This window comes from Thalassophryne amazonica, chromosome 15, assembly GCF_902500255.1.
Source record: "Thalassophryne amazonica chromosome 15, fThaAma1.1, whole genome shotgun sequence".
Classification (NCBI taxonomy): Eukaryota; Metazoa; Chordata; class Actinopteri; order Batrachoidiformes; family Batrachoididae; genus Thalassophryne; species Thalassophryne amazonica.
In genome coordinates, this window is record NC_047117.1 from 45,656,900 (window position 1) to 45,679,348 (window position 22,449).

Consider the following 22,449-nt stretch of genomic DNA (forward strand, 5'->3'; position numbering starts at 1 on the left):
TTTTAAGAGTAGAATGGGAGGCAGAGCCTTCAGCTTTCAGGCTCCTCTCCTGTGGAACCAGCTCCCAATTCAGATCAGGGAGACAGACACCCTCTCTACTTTTAAGATTAGGCTTAAAACTTTCCTTTTTGCTAAAGCTTATAGTTAGGGCTGGATCAGGTGACCCTGAACCATCCCTTAGTTATGCTGCTATAGACTTAGACTGCTGGGGGGTTCCCATGATGCACTGAGTGTTTCTTTCTCTTTTTGCTCTGTATGCACCACTCTGCATTTAATCATTAGTGATTGATCTCTGCTCCCCTCCACAGCATGTCTTTTTCCTGGTTCTCTCCCTCAGCCCCAACCAGTCCCAGCAGAGGACTGCCCCTCCCTGAGCCTGGTTCTGCTGGAGGTTTCTTCCTGTTAAAAGGGAGTTTTTCCTTCCCACTGTCGCTAAGTGCTTGCTCACAGGGGGTCGTTTTGACCGTTGGGGTTTTTACGTAATTATTGTATGGCCTTGCCTTACAATATAAAGCGCCTTGGGGCACCTGTTTGTTGTGATTTGGCGCTATATAAATAAAATTGATTGATTGATTTTGTCAGTTGGAGGGGAACATTTGGCATACTCACCCAGAACATCTTCAGCTGTATGTGTGGCCCCGGAAGGGCCAGACTCCATGCTGAACTCTTGTGATCAAGCAGTTATGCAGAATGTACAGATTGTCTTTGCTCCACAATCTAGTGAGGAGAATAATTTTAGTCTGTTGTACCCTGTTCATGCACTTAGACATTACATTTAATTGACAGCTGAGTTCCACAGAACTGATACTGCCTGATATGGGGGGCACAGAAAGGGCTGTGCCTTGTCCAAGGTCGCAGTGGATTGTTAACACTATATAGCAAACTTACGGGAACAGCGACAGTCAACCCCCTCCGGTGAGGTCATTCAACCCGGGGGAAAACCACTTCCTGGGCTGCCCTGAGGGGTGTTCCACTGACTGACATCTGAGCCACAGCAACGTGAGCCATCTCCTGTACTTTTGCCCGCGTCTACAGTTAATGTGGCTGCTTTTCACCCTGTAAATCGAACATCAAGTGCAGATTCCTTGTGACCTTGTTGGTATGAAGTCATCCAGGTTGTAAGCACCACCCTCTGGCAGTCAGGAGGAATGAAATAAAACTGGAGTTACATATGTAACTATGGTTATATAAATTCCAGATGGCTGCCAGAGTTGGTTGTCTAGGTGAGACTCCCAAAGAAATAAATGCCAGGTGACGTGCTCTCATATACTGTTGGCTGACATCTCCCAGGTCACCGCCACTAAAGTGACTTTGTTGGTATAAGACTACCTGTGCACATGCACGCATGAAATAATCCAGGTACTAAGCACAGCCCTCTAGCGATAAGCCGGAATTCATAGGACCGCAGTTGCATATGGTCGCAATGTTTCTGTGAAGGCTCTCAGTTGTCCAGGTTGTTTCCATAGTAGAGAAGCTTGAATCTGTGCTCTGACATGTCCTGCCAACTGTGAGACAGGTTTGTGTGTGTCTTTCCAAATCATGTCCAATCAACTGAATTTAACACAGGTGGAGCCCAATTAAGCTGTAGAAACAGGCTGTGGATACTTGTGTACATGTTTTTTAAATAATAATAAATTATTATTAATAAATTTGCAAAAATCTCAAAAAAACATCCACATAGTCATTATGGGGTATTGTGTGTAGAATTTTGAGGGAAAAATTTTTTTTTGTCCATTTCGGAATAAGGCTGTAACATAAAATGTGGAAGAACGTGAGCGCTGTGAATACTTTCCAGATGCACCATGCATCCTTTAGTTGCAAATTATTTAACTATAACAAAATATTTGTTTGTAATTGTACTTTCAGAATTTATAGCACTTATTTAACCTTAAAATTTTATAAAAAAAAAAAACACCCCAAGATATAAATCAAGTATGTTGCAGTAATGAGAGAAAACAAAGTGATAAAAATAAGTATAAAAATGACACGTCTCCGGACTTCCGGTGGAGCGGGAGTCCGACATGGCCGCGTAGTTTAAGTGCTGCGGAGCCGCTCTCCTTCCTCCCCCTTAAAGTTCCGAGAGATAGGACCTAAACACTTGAAATATTTGCCGGGGGGCGCATAACTTTGTTTTAGTATGCAACAAGTCCAGAAAACTCTTACGCAGTACAGTTTAAGGAGCCTTGCACGACAGACGGAGGGAAGCACGGAGGACAACATGGCCGCTACTCCAAAACCATTACAGACGGACACCACAACCGAGATAACAACCATTAAAATGCTGCTACAGAATATCGCTTCCGATATGAGCGGATTAAAGTCCGGTATGGATGCAGTTCAGGCAGCGGTGGATAACCTGGGAGCTCGGATGACTGAAGCTGAGACTCGAATATCAGATCTGGAAGATCAGAGTCAGAACCTGGATGCCATGGCGACCAAAACCATCGCCCAGTTGCAGGAGAAAGTAATGTACCTCGAGGATGCCGGCCGCCGCAATAATATCCGTGTAGTTGGAATAGAGGAGGGCGCCGAAGAGCGAGACGTGCATAAGTTTGTGCAGAAGCTCCTGGCGGAAGTTCTGGATATTGAAATGGGCCCGGAGTTCGAAATTGAGCGCGCCCACAGAGCAGGTCAGCGGGGCAACCGGGCCCGGCATGTTCTGGTACGTTTCCTGAAGTTCGGAGCCAGAGAGACGGTGCTGCGCGCAGCTCAGGAGAAGGAGCGAGTGGAATGGCGAGGAAAGAGGATTTCTTTCTTTCAGGATCTCTCCCAAGATGTCATACAGAAGCGCAAAAAATCTGACAGAGCGCAGAGACAGCTTCAAGAGAAAGGGCTTCGTTACTCTATGTTGTACCCGGCCGTGCTGAGAGTGGTGGCGGACAACATCCGACACACCTTCACCTCTCCTGAAGAGGTGATGGACTTTATCTCTAAGAGAGCCTGATAAAAATACTGCGGAGACGGACAGGATGGTGCCGCTTACGGTTCCACTTAAATGAACTGTTACGTGAGTCATTCCGATTTCGTTTTTAAACAATTATACTCAGGTTCATATGGTTCAGTGCTGGAGCAAAGCAAAACATTTTTGGGTTTATTACTGCATGCGTTTTCTTTTTCTCACAGTTTAAAATTACATTCCACACGCAACAGGTATTTTGCGTTTCTAATCTTTTACCTCTTCTGGACTGGAAATATTATTGAGGATGTTTATGTATTAAACAGCTGAAGAACTGTTTAGGCCACTAAAGATGTATGATGGACATTCAGCATGTTAATGCAAATGTCAGACACTGGTATTCCAGTGATTCCTATTTGAATTTATGCTCTAAATGCTGAGTTGCGGGTGTTGAATTTTTTATTTTATTTTATTTATTTATTTTTGTCCTTTATATACTGAATCATAAGGAGTGATGGGTGTTTTCTATCTTAGTGGGGCCATTTTATTTATTGTTTTTGAAAGTCTGGCTATTTGCTGGTGGTTGGCTCTCACTGCGGTATTGTATCACTTCCTGTTCCGGAGCACAGCTGTGTTTTTCTGTATCTGTTAGCTGTTTAATCTGCGCAGTTAGATTGATCTAGTTATCTAGATTACGATTTGTTTCCCAGTGTAATCTTGACGTGCCTTAACTAAAGCACTCCTTCTGCTGAATCACCTCTAAATTATTTACACATTCACTTTGCGTGTTTTTAGGAATCCGCTAGCTTAGCGTAGCTACTAGCTCTTAGCCGATTTAGCATGGCGGCTTCTCCTGTCTCTCCCGCACTTTTCTGCTCTGGGTGTGAAATGTTTAGTTATTCCTCGGCCTCCTTTAGCAGTAATGGTACTTGTAATAAGTGTAGCTTATTCGTAGCTTTGGAGGCCAGGCTGGGCGAATTGGAGACTCGGCTCCGCACCGTGGAAAATTCTACAGCTAGCCAGGCCCCTGTAGTCGGTGCGGACCAAGGTAGCTTAGACGCCGTTAGTTACCCCCTGGCAGATCCCGAGCAGCCGCGAAAGCAGGCCGAATGGGTGACTGTGAGGAGGAAGCGTAGTTCTAAACAGAAGCCCCGTGTACACCGCCAACCCGTTCACATCTCTAACCGTTTTTCCCCACTCGACGACACACCCGCCGAGGATCAAACTCTGGTTATTGGCGACTCTGTTTTGCGAAATGTGAAGTTAGCGACACCAGCAACCATAGTCAATTGTCTTCCGGGGGCCAGAGCAGGCGACATTGAAGGAAATTTGAAACTGCTGGCTAAGGCTAAGCGTAAATTTGGTAAGATTGTAATTCACGTCGGCAGTAATGACACCCGGTTACGTCAATCGGAGGTCACTAAAATTAACATTAAATCGGTGTGTAACTTTGCAAAAACAATGTCAGACTCTGTAGTTTTCTCTGGGCCCCTCCCCAATCAGACCGGGAGTGACATGTTTAGCCGCATGTTCTCCTTGAATTGCTGGCTGTCTGAGTGGTGTCCAAAAAATGAGGTGGGCTTCATAGATAATTGGCAAAGCTTCTGGGGAAAACCTGGTCTTGTTAGGAGAGACGGCATCCATCCCACTTTGGATGGAGCAGCTCTCATTTCTAGAAATCTGGCCAATTTTCTTAAATCCTCCAAACCGTGACTATCCAGGGTTGGGACCAGGAAGCAGAGTTGTAGTCTTACACACCTCTCTGCAGCTTCTCTCCCCCTGCCATCCCCTCATTACCCCATCCCCGTAGAGACGGTGCCTGCTCCCAGACTACCAATAACCAGCAAAAATCTATTTAAGCATAAAAATTCAAAAAGAAAAAATAATATAGCACCTTCAACTGCACCACAGACTAAAACAGTTAAATGTGGTCTATTAAACATTAGGTCTCTCTCTTCTAAGTCCCTGTTGGTAAATAATATAATAATTGATCAACATATTGATTTATTCTGCCTTACAGAAACCTGGTTACAGCAGGATGAATATGTTAGTTTAAATGAGTCAACACCCCCGAGTCACACTAACTGTCAGAATGCTCGTAGCACGGGCCGGGGCGGAGGATTAGCAGCAATCTTCCATTCCAGCTTATTAATTAATCAAAAACCCAGACAGAGCTTTAATTCATTTGAAAGCTTGACTCTTAGTCTTGTCCATCCAAATTGGAAGTCCCAAAAACCAGTTTTATTTGTTATTATCTATCGTCCACCTGGTCGTTACTGTGAGTTTCTCTGTGAATTTTCAGACCTTTTGTCTGACTTAGTGCTTAGCTCAGATAAGATAATTATAGTGGGCGATTTTAACATCCACACAGATGCTGAGAATGACAGCCTCAACACTGCATTTAATCTATTATTAGACTCTATTGGCTTTGCTCAAAAAGTAAACGAGTTCACCCACCACTTTAATCATATCTTAGATCTTGTTCTGACTTATGGTATGGAAATAGAAGACTTAACAGTATTCCCTGAAAACTCCCTTCTGTCTGATCATTTCTTAATAACATTTACTCTGATGGACTACCCAGCAGTGGGGAATAAGTTTCATTACACTAGAAGTCTTTCAGAAAGCGCTGTAACTAGGTTTAAGGATATGATTCCTTCTTTATTCCTTCTTCTCTAATGCCATATACCAACACAGTGCAGAGTAGCTACCTAAACTCTGTAAGTGAGATAGAGTATCTCATCAATAGTTTTACATCCTCATTGAAGACAACTTTGGATGCTGTAGCTCCTCTAAAAAAGAGAGCTTTAAATCAGAAGTGCCTGACTCCGTGGTATAACTCACAAACTCGTAGCTTAAAGCAGATAACCCGTAAGTTGGAGAGGAAATGGCGTCTCGCTAATTTAGAAGATCTTCATTTAGCCTGGAAAAAGAGTCTGTTGCTCTATAAAAAAAGCCCTCCGTAAAGCTAGGACATCTTTCTACTCATCACTAATTGAAGAAAATAAGAACAACCCCAGGTTTCTTTTCAGCACTGTAGCCAGGCTGACAGAGTCAGAGCTCTATTGAGCTGAGTATTCCATTAACTTTAACTAGTAATGACTTCATGACTTTCTTTGCTAACAAAATTTTAACTATTAGAGAAAAAATTACTCATAACCATCCCAAAGAGGTATCGTTATCTTTGGCTGCTTTCAGTGATGCCGGTATTTGGTTAGACTCTTTCTCTCCGATTGTTCTGTCTGAGTTATTTTCATTAGTTACTTCATCCAAACCATCAACATGTTTATTAGACCCCATTCCTACCAGGCTGCTCAAGGAAGCCCTACCATTATTTAATGCTTCGATCTTAAATATGATCAATCTATCTTTGTTAGTTGGCTATGTACCACAGGCTTTTAAGGTGGCAGTAATTAAACCATTACTTAAAAAGCCATCACCTGACCCAGCTATCTTAGCTAATTATAGGCCAATCTCCAACCTTCCTTTTCTCTCAAAAATTCTTGAAAGGGTAGTTGTAAAACAGCTAACTGATCATCTGCAGAGGAATGGTCTATTTGAAGAGTTTCAGTCAGGTTTTAGAATTCATCATAGTACAGAAACAGCATTAGTGAAGGTTACAAATGATCTTCTTATGGCCTCGGACAGTGGACTCATCTCTGTGCTTGTTCTGTTAGACCTCAGTGCTGCTTTTGATACTGTTGACCATAAAATTTTATTACAGAGATTAGAGCATGCCATAGGTATTAAAGGCACTGCGCTGCGGTGGTTTGAATCATATTTGTCTAATAGATTACAATTTGTTCATGTAAATGGGGAATCTTCTTCACAGACTAAAGTTAATTATGGAGTTCCACAAGGTTCTGTGCTAGGACCAATTTTATTCACTTTATACATGCTTCCCTTAGGCAGTATTATTAGACGGTATTGCTTAAATTTTCATTGTTACGCAGATGATACCCAGCTTTATCTATCCATGAAGCCAGAGGACACACACCAATTAGCTAAACTGCAGGATTGTCTTACAGACATAAAGACATGGATGACCTCTAATTTCCTGCTTTTAAACTCAGATAAAACTGAAGTTATTGTACTTGGCCCCACAAATCTTAGAAACATGGTGTCTAACCAGATCCTTACTCTGGATGGCATTAACCTGACCTCTAGTAATACTGTGAGAAATCTTGGAGTCATTTTTGATCAGGATGTCATTCAAAGCGCATATTAAACAAATATGTAGGACTGCTTTTTTGCATTTACGCAATATCTCTAAAATCAGAAAGGTCTTGTCTCAGAGTGATGCTGAAAAACTAATTCATGCATTTATTACCTCTAGGCTGGACTATTGTAATTCATTATTATCAGGTTGTCCTAAAAGGTTGTCCTAAAAGGTTGTTCCTAAAAGTTGTCCTAAAAGTTCCCTAAAAAGCCTTCAGTTAATTAAAAAAAATTCAAAATGCTGCAGCTAGAGTACTGACGGGGACTAGAAGGAGAGAGCATATCTCACCCATATTGGCCTCTCTTCATTGGCTTCCTGTTAATTCTAGAATAGAATTTAAAATTCTTCTTCTTACTTATAAGGTTTTGAATAATCAGGTCCCATCTTATCTTAGGGACCTCGTAGTACCATATCACCCCAATAGAGCGCTTCGCTCTCAGACTGCAGGCTTACTTGTAGTTCCTAGGGTTTGTAAGAGTAGAATGGGAGGCAGAGCCTTCAGCTTTCAGGCTCCTCTCCTGTGGAACCAGCTCCCAATTCAGATCAGGGAGACAGACACCCTCTCTACTTTTAAGATTAGGCTTAAAACTTTCCTTTTTGCTAAAGCTTATAGTTAGGGCTGGATCAGGTGACCCTGAACCATCCCTTAGTTATGCTGCTATAGACGTAGACTGCTGGGGGGTTCCCATGATGCACTGTTTCTTTCTCTTTTTGCTCTGTATGCACCACTCTGCATTTAATCATTAGTGATCGATCTCTGCTCCCCTCCACAGCATGTCTTTTTCCTGGTTCTCTCCCTCAGCCCCAACCAGTCCCAGCAGAAGACTGCCCCTCCCTGAGCCTGGTTCTGCTGGAGGTTTCTTCCTGTTAAAAGGGAGTTTTTCCTTCCCACTGTAGCCAAGTGCTTGCTCACAGGGGGTCGTTTTGACCGTTGGGGTTTTAAATAATTATTGTATGGCCTTGCCTTACAATATAAAGCGCCTTGGGGCAACTGTTTGTTGTGATTTGGCGCTATATAAAAAAAATTGATTGATTGATTGATTTGTATAAACATATCTTTCCCTGGTGCTGTAAATGATCATATGAATATATGGGGGGGGGGACTGCGGAGGCCGGGACCTCAGGTGTTTCACGGACGTACTATTTCGTGTCTTGTTTTTGGGGATAAAGGAGCAATCCTGTTTTTTTTTCCCCCTCTCTGTTTTTGGTCTTTTTCTTTTTCAGTCACAATGATATCATATATGCTTTCACATGATTACATCTTCATGGGTTGGTTTTTCAAAGTTCAATATGAGGGCTGAGAGTAAAATAATAGAGGTTACTTTAGGATGGTTCATACACTTAAATTTATTTCTTGGAATGTTAAGGGGGCCAATCTTGCTATAAAAAGGAAGAAATTTCTCCTGTACCTTAAAAAAAAAAAAAAAAAAAAGTAGATTTTTTTTTTTTTTTTTTTTTTTTTTACAAGAAACTCATCTAGATAATGAGGAGTCAACAAAACTGCAGAGGGATTGGGTCAAAGTATTTTATAGTGCCTACTCATCTAGCCAAAGGGGTGTCTGTATCCTATTACGTAAAGGTGTAAACATCACTATTCACAAACAACTCTCGGACAGGGAGGGCAGGTGGGTAGCAGTAAGTGCAGATATGTTTGGTAGCAGATGCTCTTTTATTAATATATACGCACCAAACACAGACTCTCCTGATGTTTTTGCTAATATTTGTAAGGTGGCTAAACAATTGGGGGATACTTACATAATTATTGGGGGGGACTTTAACCAGATAAGAAACCAAGCCCTAGATAAATCAAAAGCTACCAGGGTGGGATTAGTACATAAATCACAACTAGCCATAGATGTTCTGGAAGACGAGTTGGGCTTAACCGATATTTGGAGAACTCTACACCCCCGCGAAAGAGAATATACTTTTTATTCAAAGCCACACTCTTCATATTCTAGAAGAGATTATTTCCTATTATCAAAACAGTTAGTGCAGTTGTCTCTACTTCAATTGGAAATATTGTAATTTCAGACCATGCACCAGTTGAGGTGGTGTTGGGTTTTAAAACGGAAAACGAAACCCCCCGAGGTTGGTGGAGACTTAATACCTCTTTGCTCAAAAGTGAAGAATCGGGCAACTTTATCAAGAAGGAAATCCTTGAGTACTGGGAATTTAATGGGATGCATTTAAGGCCTGTTTGAGGGGACGCTTAATACAACATAGTTCTTATTTGAAAAAACAAGCCACTGTCCGATTACTTGAATTGGAAAGAGAAATTAAGGATCTGGAAAAAGTGTATGCATTCCAACTAGACCCAACAATCTTTACCCAGTTGAATAAACTGAAATTTTTTACTAAACTCCATACTGCAAAAAAAAAAAAAAAAAAAAAAAAAAAAGGCTGAATTCTCGTTATTCCAATGTAGACAGAAGTATTACGAGCCCAAAGAGTAAAACAGCGACATAATCGTACTTTAATAACCTCGGTGGAGAATGAAAATGGGACAATAGTGACAGACAGAGGAGAAATTAATGAAGTATTTAAGATATTCTATCAAAAATTGTACACTTCACAGGGTGGGATAGAGCAAAAGGATATAGATATGTTTTTGTCCCAAATGGATCTACCTACCCTATCTGAGGAAGATCAAAAGGAGACTGGGGGAGATATTACACTGGAAGAGGTTCAGCAAGCTATAAAGAACATGAGCCCTGGGAAAGCTCCTGGAAATGATGGGCTGCCAATAGATTTTTATAAAGAATTTGTGGACCTACTAGCACCAAGGTTAGTGATAGTTTTTCGAGAGGAGTAATATGCCAGAGAGCACGCAATCTACAGTAATAACATTGATACATAAGAAAGGTAAAAAACCACAACAGTGTGGAAATTATTGCCCAGTGTCTCTTATAAATGTAGATGCTAAAATACTGGCCAAGGTATTAGCCAGGAGGCTAGAGGTACATTTACCCAACCTGATTCATCTGGATCAGGTAGAGTTTATTACAGGAAGGTCTTCAGCAGATAATGTACGCAGATTACTACACCTAATCTGGCAGGCAAGGAACTACACTGAACCCATAGTGGCTTTCTCTTTAGATGCAGAGAAAGCTTTTGACAGAGTGGACTTACTTGTTCAGAACACTAAACAGGTTTGGATTAGGTCCCTCCTTTATAAATTTGGTTAGTCTCCTATACTGTAATCCCAAGGCCTCAGTTTTGACGAACGGGAATTTATCCTCCTGTTTCCCTTTATTCCGGGGTACAAGACAGGGCTGTCCCCTGAGCCCTCTGCTTTTTGCACTGGCACTGGAACCCATAGCAACGGCCATCAGGAAGAATCCAGTTATTAAGGGTATTTTAGCTGGAAAATTTGAGCACAAACTATTTCTTTACGCAGATGATATTCTGTTAGTGACTTCAAATCCAGAAACAGCGGTTCCTCAAATTTAGTCTTTAATTGATACTCTCTCTATTCTTTCAGACTATAAAATAAATTGGGGAAAATCTGAGGCAATGCCACTGTCTAGACTATGCCCACCAAGTATTAGACAGAATTGGCAGTTTAACTGGCTCCCTTCAGGTTTGGTGTACTTGGGGATAAAACTCACACCAGGTTTAAAAGATATGACAGAAAATTTACTTCCCACCCTGATGAAAATTGAGAACACTTTACAGAATTGGGCTAAATTAGGATTATCTCTGATGGGTAGAATAAATGTCCTGAAAATGATGATTATCCCACAAATTAACTATATTTTGCACTTGCTACCCATAAGTCTCCCATCCCCGTTACTTAAAAAATTCAACGTAGCAGTAAATTTTTTTTTTTTATGGGGAGGCAAAAGACCTGGTTTAAACAGAAATAAGATGAATGCTGCAATTGAAGATGGAGGTCTCAATCTTCCAAGAATGGATTGGTATCATTATGCCTTCTCTCTCAAGCAGTTGGCTAAAATAGACAACACAGAAGCCCAAGCCCCTGGCTGGGTTCTGATTGAAAAGGAACTGAAGGAGCCTATTCCACTGCAAGCTTTTATCTCTCAAACTGAATGTGAAAGTCCATCTGGTAATCCGTTACTGTTATTCGCGAAAGAAACTTGGCAAAGATCACATATTATTGGCTCTGACCCCTTTTTTACTAAACAGTCACCCCTTTGGCATAATAAGCAGTTGAAAGTAGGGGAAGAAAAAAAAAAAAAAACAACTTTGTATTGGAAATCATGGGCAATAACAGGGATTATATATGTTGGAGATGTTTTTGAAGGTGACAACTTAATGTCCTTTCAACAACTGGCTAGTAAATACAAACTCCCCAAACAGGATTTTTGGAAGTATTTGCAGTTACAAAGCTGTATATTGCAACAAAAACTTCCACTAGTTACTCAATCCGAGTTACAAAAAATAATGCAGATTAACCGGGGGGGTTAAAGGTGGGGCATCTAAATATTATAGCCTCATGAGAAAATCTCATCCACCCAAACTTGAGCCTCTTAAGAGGGCATGGGAGAAGGATTTAGGGGGTGAGATGGTTGGGGAGAAGTGGGAAGAAATTACCACGTCTTGGCATAAGATATCAAGAGAGACACAGACTCGCTTAATTATGTACAAAATTATACATAGAATGTATTGGACCCCCAGTAAGATGGCAAGGTTAATGCTCTGACTGGGCGTTATGCTGCAGAGGTGGGAGGGAACACTTGTACACATGCTGTATGAGTGTGAAATGACACAGAACCTTTGGAAAAAGATAATATTAGTTATCAACAAATAGATATGCCTCAGGGCACCGGCTTGTGTATTTTAGGTTTGATAACAAGTGAAATGAGGTTATCCGGTCAGTAGAACCCATGGTGTAAATTGGCCCTTGTGACAGGTTGTAGGATCATCCTTAGACACTGGAAATCAAAAAATGTTATTCCAATCAATGAATGGTTAGAAGAAATGACCAAAATGGCCAACTATGAACGGTTGACTTTTAGACTGAATGACCAAGAGGAGGTGTTTTTGAAATTATGGGGCCCCTATTTGAACCACTTACAAAATGGGTGATACGTGAAATGTAGTAGTTTGATTTTCATGTGAAGGATGAAATACTCAGACTGTAAAAGATCTTGGCTGTGAAGTGGAGGGGAGAGGGGACTGTGGGAGGAGAGTGGAAGAGTTGGAGAACATTAACCTGGGACTTGTGGTTTTATATATATATATATTTACTGTAGCGGGTTTGTTCTTGTCCCACTGTGTGTGTGTGTTGGTTTTACTGTTTTAAAGTTCATAAAGCAATAAAAAGTGAATTACAAAAAAAGACACATCTCCCAAGTTCTAGACGAAGAAGTGCCTTTGTCAATGTACATATATACACACACAACAAAATATGTCTTCTGCTTTTAACTCATCCTAATTAGTTAGACACAATCCAATGACTACGAGCAGTGAGCAGCCATAGTCCCGCACCTGGGGACCAACTCCAGATGTAGCAACTGCCTTGGTCAGGGGCAGAGACAGGAGCCAACCCAAAATAGCATGTTTTGATTGTGGGAGGAAACCGGACTGCCTGGAGGAAACCTACGCAGACACAGAGAACATGTAAACTCCACACAGAAAGGGCGGGAAGCGATCTCACTACCTTCTTGCTGTGAGGCACTAGTGCTAACCACTACTCCACCGTGCCGCCCATATATACACCTCTGAGTGTTAATAGCCTACTTTAAAAATGACCAAAAAGTTACATTTTGAACCATATATTTAATGTATTGTCATGTTGCAGTAACGATAAGTTCTTTCTGGCTCCATGTCTAAAATGGCAGTAAATGCATATAAAATACCCCCCCCCCCCCCCCCCAAAAAAAAGCTTCTGAACAATATTTTAGTATGTTCAGACCTTCATTTTAATTGTAAAAAAGGAAATTTGTCTTCAAATGCCTTTCGAAAATTTTCAACTGGATTCCATTTAAATCTGGATTTCATGAGAATCCCCCAAGTAGAGAAAGGCTCTATGATCATTATCCAACAAAGTTATTTACCCAAAAGAGGTTCCAAAACACACACACCTTCCATCGGCACTGGCCTTTCATAATGACAGTGTAGGTGTATGTTTGTTTACTTACAGTTCAGGGTCCAATAAATCATTCTTCTTCCTTTCAAGCTGGTCTTTCAATATTCTGAGTATCAGGGAAGAACAGCAGAAAAAGACCAATACTGTCACACAAAAGACGATATGCCACATCTAAACAAAGCTTTGAACCGATTCATGGAACAAAAACTATATATTTTTTTATGTTCCAGAACAGAACCGTTTATTTAAGATAATGGTAATCAGTGACAACAGTTTTTGTTTGTTCTTGAAAAGGCTTCAGTTTACAATGACCCGGTGAGGATGTCAGACTTCATTAATGTTGGATACCCAGACAGTTGGTGGCGGTAATGCACCATGTCAGTTTTCAAACCACCAATAAACTTGACAGAAAGAGACGATGACGAGGGGAGATTTACTTCCACCTGTTTATTTTGGATATTGTTGGCAGGCAAAGCACTGCAATCCCACGTTTCATGCTGCGAAATGCACCCAGAGCAGACAAATGTCGGCGGACTTTTTTAAAAACACTGCATTTATTTGGGTCATTATTATGCTTTTTTGTCTCGGTGGATAAAATGGGATTAATTTTTGTCGCAAACAGAACGCTGAAGATGGGTCAAATGCGATATATATTTTTATGTATTTCCACCTGAGGACAGCAAGCAGACTTGCTTCTCTCCTGTGTGGGTGGTAAAGTTCAAATTTCAATGGTTTTTAGATGCACTGAAAGCAAGAAAAAAAAACAATATAACCTCTAATTGTCTTGTTTGAACAAGAGCAAAATCTGGACTGATTTGATTGTCAAATCAGAATCAAATTTTGTTGCCAAGTGAGTTCTCACATACACGTAATTTGATCTGGTGTCATTGGTGCATAAACAACAATAATAAAGAAAAAAATAACTCTGGAAGAAGTAAAGGGGTAAATTTGCTCTTAATGATGAAAAACTTTCTGAATCAGTTTTTCACACTTTACTATTTCACTGAGGCTGTGTGATGAAGATCGTTTATTAAAACTGCTTCACTGCTTTTTACAGTGTGTAGCATCTGCTGTTCACACATCTGTGTGTGTGTGTGTGTGTGTGTGTGTGTGTGTGTGTGTGTGAAGGAGAGACTCTTCACTCACACCATATTTGAGCAAACTTTGGAAACATGAAAGCTTTCAACTGTAAAATAAAGCCTATAAATGAATTTCTGGAGCTATGCAAGCAGAAGGAGCTCTTTTTATCTGAAGACTTAGACTGAGTTTTTTTTTCCCCACTGTGCTCTGAGCTGCAGCCTGCCGTGCAGGGGAGGGGCGAGCGGGCAGTTCAGCACAAACAGCCTGGGTGGATTTTAGAAAACTACCTGCAAGCAGGGAAGAGTGTGATGGCGCTGTCATAACACTGATGGCGTGGCGCTGTTGTTCCATTGTCTGGGAAGAACCCTGTGATATCATGTTTTCTGATTGTCCACTGCGTGGAGAGTGGCGGGAAAAACCGAAGACTTGCGAGGTGCGAGACAAGACGTGATGTAAATAAGAAAACAAAGAGGCGGCGGTCAAGTATTTTGGTTCCAAGCGATGAAAATAAAGAACTTGAACGTTTTAAACCAAAAAAATGCCACTTGTCTGGTCGGACAACGATTTAGAGCATATTGCTCGTCTGATCACATTTTACACTTGTCCTTGACAATCGGACAAGCGTTAATTTCAATGGTAGTGGATGTTGTTGATGTATGGCTTTCGCTTTGCATGGTGGAGTTTTAACTTGCACTGTAACGAACTGTGTTAACTGACAATGGTTTTCTGAAGTGTTCCTGAGCCCACGCGGCAAGATCCTTTACATAAGGTCAGTTTTTAAATGCAGTGCCGCCTGAGGGATTGAAGGTCACGGGCATTCAATGTTGGTTTTCGGCCTTGCCACTTACATTTGCAGTTGATGGAATCCTTCAATTCCTTGCAATTGAACGCTGAGAAACATTGTTCTTAAACTGTTGGACTATTTTTTTCATGCAAAGTGGTGATCCTCACCCCATCTTTGCTTTTGAACGGCTGAGCCTTTTGGGGATGCTCCTTTTATACCCAGTGACACTAACAATTAATGTCCTCAGTTCCCAGACGCTTATCGAGTGTTAGAAGGAAAGGTGATGTAACACAGTGGTAAACATACCACTGTCCCAGTTTTTTTTTAAATGTGTTGCAGGCATCCATTTCAAAATGAGCAAATATTTGCACAAAACAAAGTTTATCAGTCTGAACATTAAATATTTTGTCTTTGTGGTGTATTCAATTGAATATAGGTTGAAGAGGATTTGCAAATCATTGTCTTCTGTTTTAATTTACATTTTACACAACGTCCAAACTTCTGAACCACGCTTTAGACAGTGAAATGAAACAGATCGTTAAATGTCTAGGTGACAATTAATTGTACCCTTTGATAAACTTACAATAAATATCACTTTCACAGCCACTTTTCTTTTTACAAATCAGTGGATGGATACATGAACATTTCCAAGTCACTGAAAGCACCTCAGCCTTAATTTACATCATGCAGAAAAGGAAACATTGTGGTGCTGTGTGGCAAAATCTTCTCAAACAGGGACTTCTCAAAATCTAAGTGACTGTTCATGCAGTCAGGAAACCGCCACATTTGTTGCAACTCTGAAGGAGATATAGGCTTCTGTGAATGTGATTGAGAGTGTATATTATGCAACTTTTGTCTGTTTTGTCATCAGGTATATACCTTTGCGGTGCAGGGAATAGAGGATTTTCTTTAAAACATAAAATTGAGCTCATTTGCCAGAAATCACACAAGAGTAATTAGACCAGTTTTTTTTCTCTTCTTACAAAAGACCCCTGCTTGACTTCAACATGAACCTCTAACTGTGATACTAAAGATACAATTCACAGAAGGCTATAATTCCTGTAATTTTTCAGTTGTTTCATCGACAATTTAACTTACATCTGTGGCTGTTCAAGGTCATCTTCAAATGTCACACTCTCACCCTGGATCTCAATGAAGCACTTGTCACAGAAATAGTATCTGGAAGAACACACATTTAGCATTTGCCACAAACACTGGACATGCAAGTAATCAGAAGCAGCACGGTGTTTTTATTCAATGCTACGACATTGTTGCAGCAGCAGTTCTGCTGTTCTTCAATCCACTACTGCACTAAATCCAAAAATGTAGAGCTAGTAATGATCAGACACTCTCCTGTAACAACTTCTGGTTCCCAAAGAGGAAGTCATTAACCCAAAAATGGCAAAAGGAAGCTAACTGTAAACTTTAGTGTAGCCTTTTTACTGTAGATTTTCCCATTTCCCATAGAAAAGTTGGCCCCTTTGCTAAACTAGTTGCTTGCATGAGTCATACATAGCCAGGTCAAGATTTTGAGAGAGAGAGAGAAAAAAAAAATGACACCTATTGGCAAATGCATAGAAAGGTTGGCACCTTTGCTATTTTGAAACAGATGTGTCATGAACATAAATTAGCCAATATGCCACCTTGTGCAGGTCCAAACTTTCTTGTACTGGGAAAGCAAAAAAACATGACGTACGTTAGAAATGCTCATGTTGGATTACTCTTACAATGCTTTACTTCTTAGGTAAAGATAAGATTTATAGGTCAGATACACACTGGTCAAGGATTTCTGATTGATTTTTCAGATGGAAAAAGGACTTTTTTTTTCTCTGAGAAAAGTGAGCAAACTGATAGCAACACATCCTTATACTGGTATTTTTTCTTGAGCCCCAGTCACCTACAAAGCTGGCTATTGTCACAGAACACTTGTTTCTTACACAAGAGTCTTTCAGAATAAGAGCACAGCTCAAGCAGAAGATTTTTGATCAGGATATGTCATTCAAAGCGCATATTAAACAAATATGTAGGACTGCTTCTTTGCATTTACGCAATATCTCTAAAATTAGAAAGGTCTTGTCTCAGAGTGATGCTGAAAAACTAATTCATGCATTTATTTCCTCTAGGCTGGACTATTGTAATTCATTATTATCAGGTTGTCCTAAAAGTTCCCTGAAAAACCTTCAGTTAATTCTAAATGCTGCAGCTAGAATACTGACAGGGACTAGAAGGAGAGAGCATATCTCACCCATATTGGCCTCTCTTCATTGGCTTCTGTTAATTCTAGAATAGAATTTAAAATTCTTCTTCTTACTTATAAGGTTTTGAATAATCAGGTCCCATCTTATCTTAGGGACCTCATAGTACCATATCACCGCAATAGAGCGCTTCGCTCTCAGACTGCAGGCTTACTTGTAGTTCCTAGGGTTTGTAAGAGTAGAATGGGAGGCAGAGCCTTCAGCTTTCAGGCTCCTCTCCTCTGGAACCAGCTCCCAATTCGGATCAGGGAGACAGACACCCTCTCTACTTTTAAGATTAGGCTTAAAACTTTCCTTTTTGCTAAAGCTTATAGTTAGGGCTGGATCAGGTGACCCTGAACCATCCCTTAGTTATGCTGCTATAGACTTAGACTGCTGGGGGGTTCCCATGATGCACTGAGTGTTTCTTTCTCTTTTTGCTCTGTATGCACCACTCTGCATTTAATCATTAGTGATTGATCTCTGCTCCCCTCCACAGCATGTCTTTTTCCTGGTTCTCTCCCTCAGCCCCAACCAGTCCCAGCAGATACTGCCCCTCCCTGAGCCTGGTTCTGCTGGAGGTTTCTTCCTGTTAAAAGGGAGTTTTTCCTTCCCACTGTCGCCAAGTGCTTGCTCACAGGGGGTCGTTTTGACCGTTGGGGTTTTTCCGTAATTATTGTATGGCCTTGCCTTACAATATAAAGCGCCTTGGGGCAACTGTTTGTTGTGATTTGGCGCTATATAAATAAAATTGATTGAATTGATTGATGTCATCACAACTCAGATGCAAAAATGTAGGGGAAGTCAGTTTTGGCATTCACAATGCCTTTTAATAAAAAAAAAAATATATATATTTTGGTGGGTGTTAAACCAACTTCCTTAAAAAAAAATAAAATGGGGGGGCAATACATAACCCTGGACCTTCGGACATGTAAATATGGTAATCACAAACTGGTCAACGTGTTGAAAAGCCCATCAGGGCTTATAAAAGTAATTGACAAAAACATATATTCAAAAACAACCAACTGGTTTAGGAATTGATGGATTTAACAAACACTGCTTAAGAGCTGATGTGGCTGCTAGAATCCTGAAGGTGCTGTCATAAGGTCCACATTACAGCATTCATTTCCCACTTGACAACCAACTGGGCATGCAAACGCATGATATCTGAATTCATATTACTTCTTTGAGTCAGCTGGTGCAGTGATATTTTACATGGAAAACAGCAGCATTAGTGGTCACCAACATTGTTCACTGACAAAGACCAACACAGATGTGTACCTGTTCTGGAAACTGTAGTACGTGCCTCCAGGAGGGATTATGCATAGTTGTTTGCCATAGCAACATAGTGTTTGAGGAGAGAACCCGTACTGCAGGAAAAAAATGAGATGACAGAGGTCAGAAAGGGTCCAAACAAATTCCTGAACATTCATGTTTTTTTCCCCTTTGTTATCAAACCTTCTTAGTTTTGAAAGTTGAGCAATACGAACAAAATGTGGTGATATTTTGTTATTGTTACAACTGTCTGGATCACGATGCAATTTATGAAACTTGCAGACAAAATGTTTCAGCCTCTTTCTCACCTTTCTCCCACAGCAATAGCCCAGAGCCTGCATGACAGGGTTGATCTTTAATTCAAACACCTTCGCGAGTTTGGAGCACTTGTAGGCATCTGAAGTCTTGCAGTTGGATAGCCAGGCATTGTTGAACATGAGCCAAACATCATCAACATACTGCCATGGTTCCTGATATTGACCTGCATCCAGCTTGCGCTTTATTATAGATAGGTCTACTGGGATCTTAATGTCAAAGTAGTCCTGGAAACAACAAGAGTGAAGGTTTCAGTTTACAAGATCCAGGTATGTATACAGTGAGCTCAGTTAGAATCTTCCTTCATAAACATTCTTTCTTGGGTTCAAAATGTATTTTCCACTGCGGCTAACTAGTAACAATTTTAATTAGTGACATGGGCGTTTATTCACCACACTTTCAATTGATCACCTGTTGTCGTTGTGCAGACAGAACAATTTGGAACTCAAAGCCCTCAAGGCCGATTCACATTTTTTCCACTTCCGTTCCGATCCCGATACCTGAATTTGGATATCTGCCGATAGTATTCCAAAACCTGAGCCGTTTACCTTAATATTATCATTATTGTTGATGTTATGAGGATATTGTGAATACCCAGTTATACAGCTTGATGATTAAGTGTTTAGAGGAGGATTTTCCTAAAAAGGAGACCTGAAAGTTCAGTTGCAGTTTGCCAGAAAGTACATCTAAGATACAAGCCTAGATTTGATGTTTTGGTGAAAGAATTAAGTACTAGACATTTTTATTGACTTAAAAGAGTCAAACAGCGAGAGACAGTGCTCTCAGTCTCTCTCTCCTTCTCAATTTCAGTGGAGCTTTATTCAATTTATTTTCATTTATATAATGCCAAATCACAACCAAGTTGCCTCAAGGCGCTTCACACAAGTAAGATCTAACCTTACCAACCCTCAGAGCAAGCACACAGGCGACAGTGGTAAAGAAAAACTCCCTCTGATGATATGAAGAAGAAACCTTAACCAGACCAGACTCAAAGGGGCAACACTCTGCTTGGGCCATGCTACCAACACAATTTACAAGACAAATATACAGAAAATTTTGCCATTACACAGAACAGGAGGGTTGCAGAAGTAGACACCACTCCCATTTCTGGATTGAGCCCTGCCTCAGAGAGGAAAAAAAAGCAGAATCAGGTATTGGAAAGACAACAAAATACAGTATAATTTGTCAACATTAAGCAACAAGAAAAACAGAAGAAATACTGCAGTGATTGCTGGCCACTAGCCCTAATCTTCAATAAAAGGCCCAGACTATAAACTTGAGGCTGTGGCCTACTCCATTTCCTAATAAAAATGAATTTAAAAAAGGTAAAAAGCATAGTAATGTACTATGTAAGCATGCTATCATACAAAAGGGAGGGGGGAGAAGTCTTAAGTCTGGACTTCAAAGTCTACAGAATCTGACTGTTTTATTAATGCAGGGAGATCATTCCACAGAACAGGGGTACAATAAGAGAAAGCTCTGTGACCCGCAGACTTTTTATTCACCTGAGGGACACAAAGTAGTCCTGCACCCTGAGAATGCAGAGCCCGGGCCGTTATGTAGGGTTTAATTAGGTCAGCTAAGTAGGGAGGTGCCAGTCTATGAACAATTTTATAGATTAGGAGTAGAAACCTTAAAATCTGATTTTACAGGGACAGGAAGCCAGTGAAGAGATGCCAAAATGAGTGTAATATGGTCAAACCTTCTGCTTTCTGCTACAGTTGGCTTGGTAACCAAGTTGTCCACTGAAGAGGAACTTTTTTTTTTTAGCACTGTAATGCAGTTATAAATGATAAACGGACTGCATTTATATAGCGCTTTTCCATCTGTATCAGACGCGCTTTACAATAATGCCTCACATTCACCACAATGTTAGGGTGCTGCCATACAAGGCGTTCACTACACACCGGGAGCAATAGGGGATTAAAGACCTTGCCCAAGGGCCCTTAGTGATTTTCCAGTCAGGCGGGGATTTGAACCCATGATCATCTGGACTCAAGTCCAACACCTTAACTACTAGACCATCACCTCCTCTGGTTATAAAACATTAGCCCTATCACATTTGCTATTCAAACATGACATCCCTGTTATAACCTTACAAACACATAACATGTACTAAGGCATATGAAATAGTCAGTCATTGCTAATGCCAACATTTACAGCCATCAATATAAGTAGCCAATTAGTTTACCAAGACAACGATCCTTCGTCAGAATCAGCCACAAGAGTTTTCTTCTCAGATGCTCCTGCATTGCCATTATACAGCCTTGCAGATTTTGCATTGCATGTTTTTCTCTTTAATTTGGTTAAAATGCTCCCAAAATTTACAGTGTAGCATTAATCATCACATCATACATATGTATTCAATCAATATTGTATTTGTAAATCTACCATGATAGAACATTTTCATTTTGTGTTGAATGTATGTAAACTTACAAACATTTTTAATGTCAATATACTGTGCACCTTGTACTTCACTTTTCTGTAATTCTGGCCTTATGCATCCTAAACATGTAGCCTTTACCCTTGTTACTTAATCTATTCTTGCTGTGTAAGATCTATAATCCCTCTGATTCTTTTGGGCAACAATTATATCCATTGCCTCTCAGACTAGTATGACCATAATTTTATGAACCCTTTTTGGGGGCGGGGCAGGCTAAAAACAGAAATTTTGTCATGTAATGTACTTGATGTTTATGATCATTTGCAGTTGGTTTTGTATGGTACTTTTGACATTTGTTGTGGCCTAATTCTGCTGAACTGGTCACAAGGGTCCATTTTGGGGAGTGTCTGGCTTGCCATATGTAGCAGACATTTTGTCTGGGGGGTTTCTATTGTCTGAGTTGTACTTGTTCATTTTAATTTTGAGTGATGTAGTATCTCCAATGTTTGATCTGGGCCAAAATTTTGGACCCTTTTTGGCATCTGGCAGGCCTAAAAAAGCAGAAATATTATCTGACAGTGGCCATTCTACACTCCTTATACATATGTAAAATGTTATAAACAATGTTTGATCCATCCCGTAATTGCAGCCTTGGGGGGTCCCCCGGCAGACATTCATATCTGCACATGATTGGCACCCTCCCAAATGCTCATGTACTTGGATATTGGTACCTGCTTTGTTTGACCAAAATGCTCTGGACTGCAAGTCTACTGTGGGAGAAGTTCTCCTGCAGAGTGCCACACTGTGGACGCAAGTATTTGTAGGGGAGACTGGAAACATTTGCCCCCAGAAAATTTTTAAATTTATGATTGAGACACTACTGCCTGCATTTTGAGGACCAAATTTTGTGAAAGCCACAGATTTTTTATTTTTTTTTTTTTATCTTTGTTACAGCCTTACTTTCAAGCCAAATGAACAAGGCATCAGGCCAAAACATGGAAGGGTGTAGAAATGTAACTGTGTCAGGCCCAATGAACCAGGTAACTCTGGTGCCCTCTTTTGGCTGCCCTGGATGTGTCCATTAAGTTTGTAAAATAAAAATACTGTATCATTCTGGGAGGACTGGTCCGTGCCATCAGTCTTATAGCCATCATTATTAACTACCAATACTTCATTAATTTGCTGTCAAATGTCAATATAATACTAGTATT

General features: G+C 40.5%; 1 protein-coding gene across 1 annotated transcript in view; it reads right to left on the reverse strand.

The window, feature by feature from the left end:
- The window catches only part of LOC117525713 (CREB-binding protein-like), a 138,689-nt gene that overhangs the window by 81,617 nt on the left and 34,623 nt on the right, over positions 1-22,449 (reverse strand). The window contains exons 4-7 of the mRNA XM_034187642.1: positions 18,849-19,082; positions 18,547-18,635; positions 16,130-16,210; positions 13,220-13,273 (exon numbers count right to left, since the gene is read on the reverse strand). Of these exons, the coding sequence (XP_034043533.1) occupies positions 13,220-13,273; positions 16,130-16,210; positions 18,547-18,635; positions 18,849-19,082 (458 nt within the window). The remainder of the gene's footprint in view (positions 1-13,219; positions 13,274-16,129; positions 16,211-18,546; positions 18,636-18,848; positions 19,083-22,449) is intronic.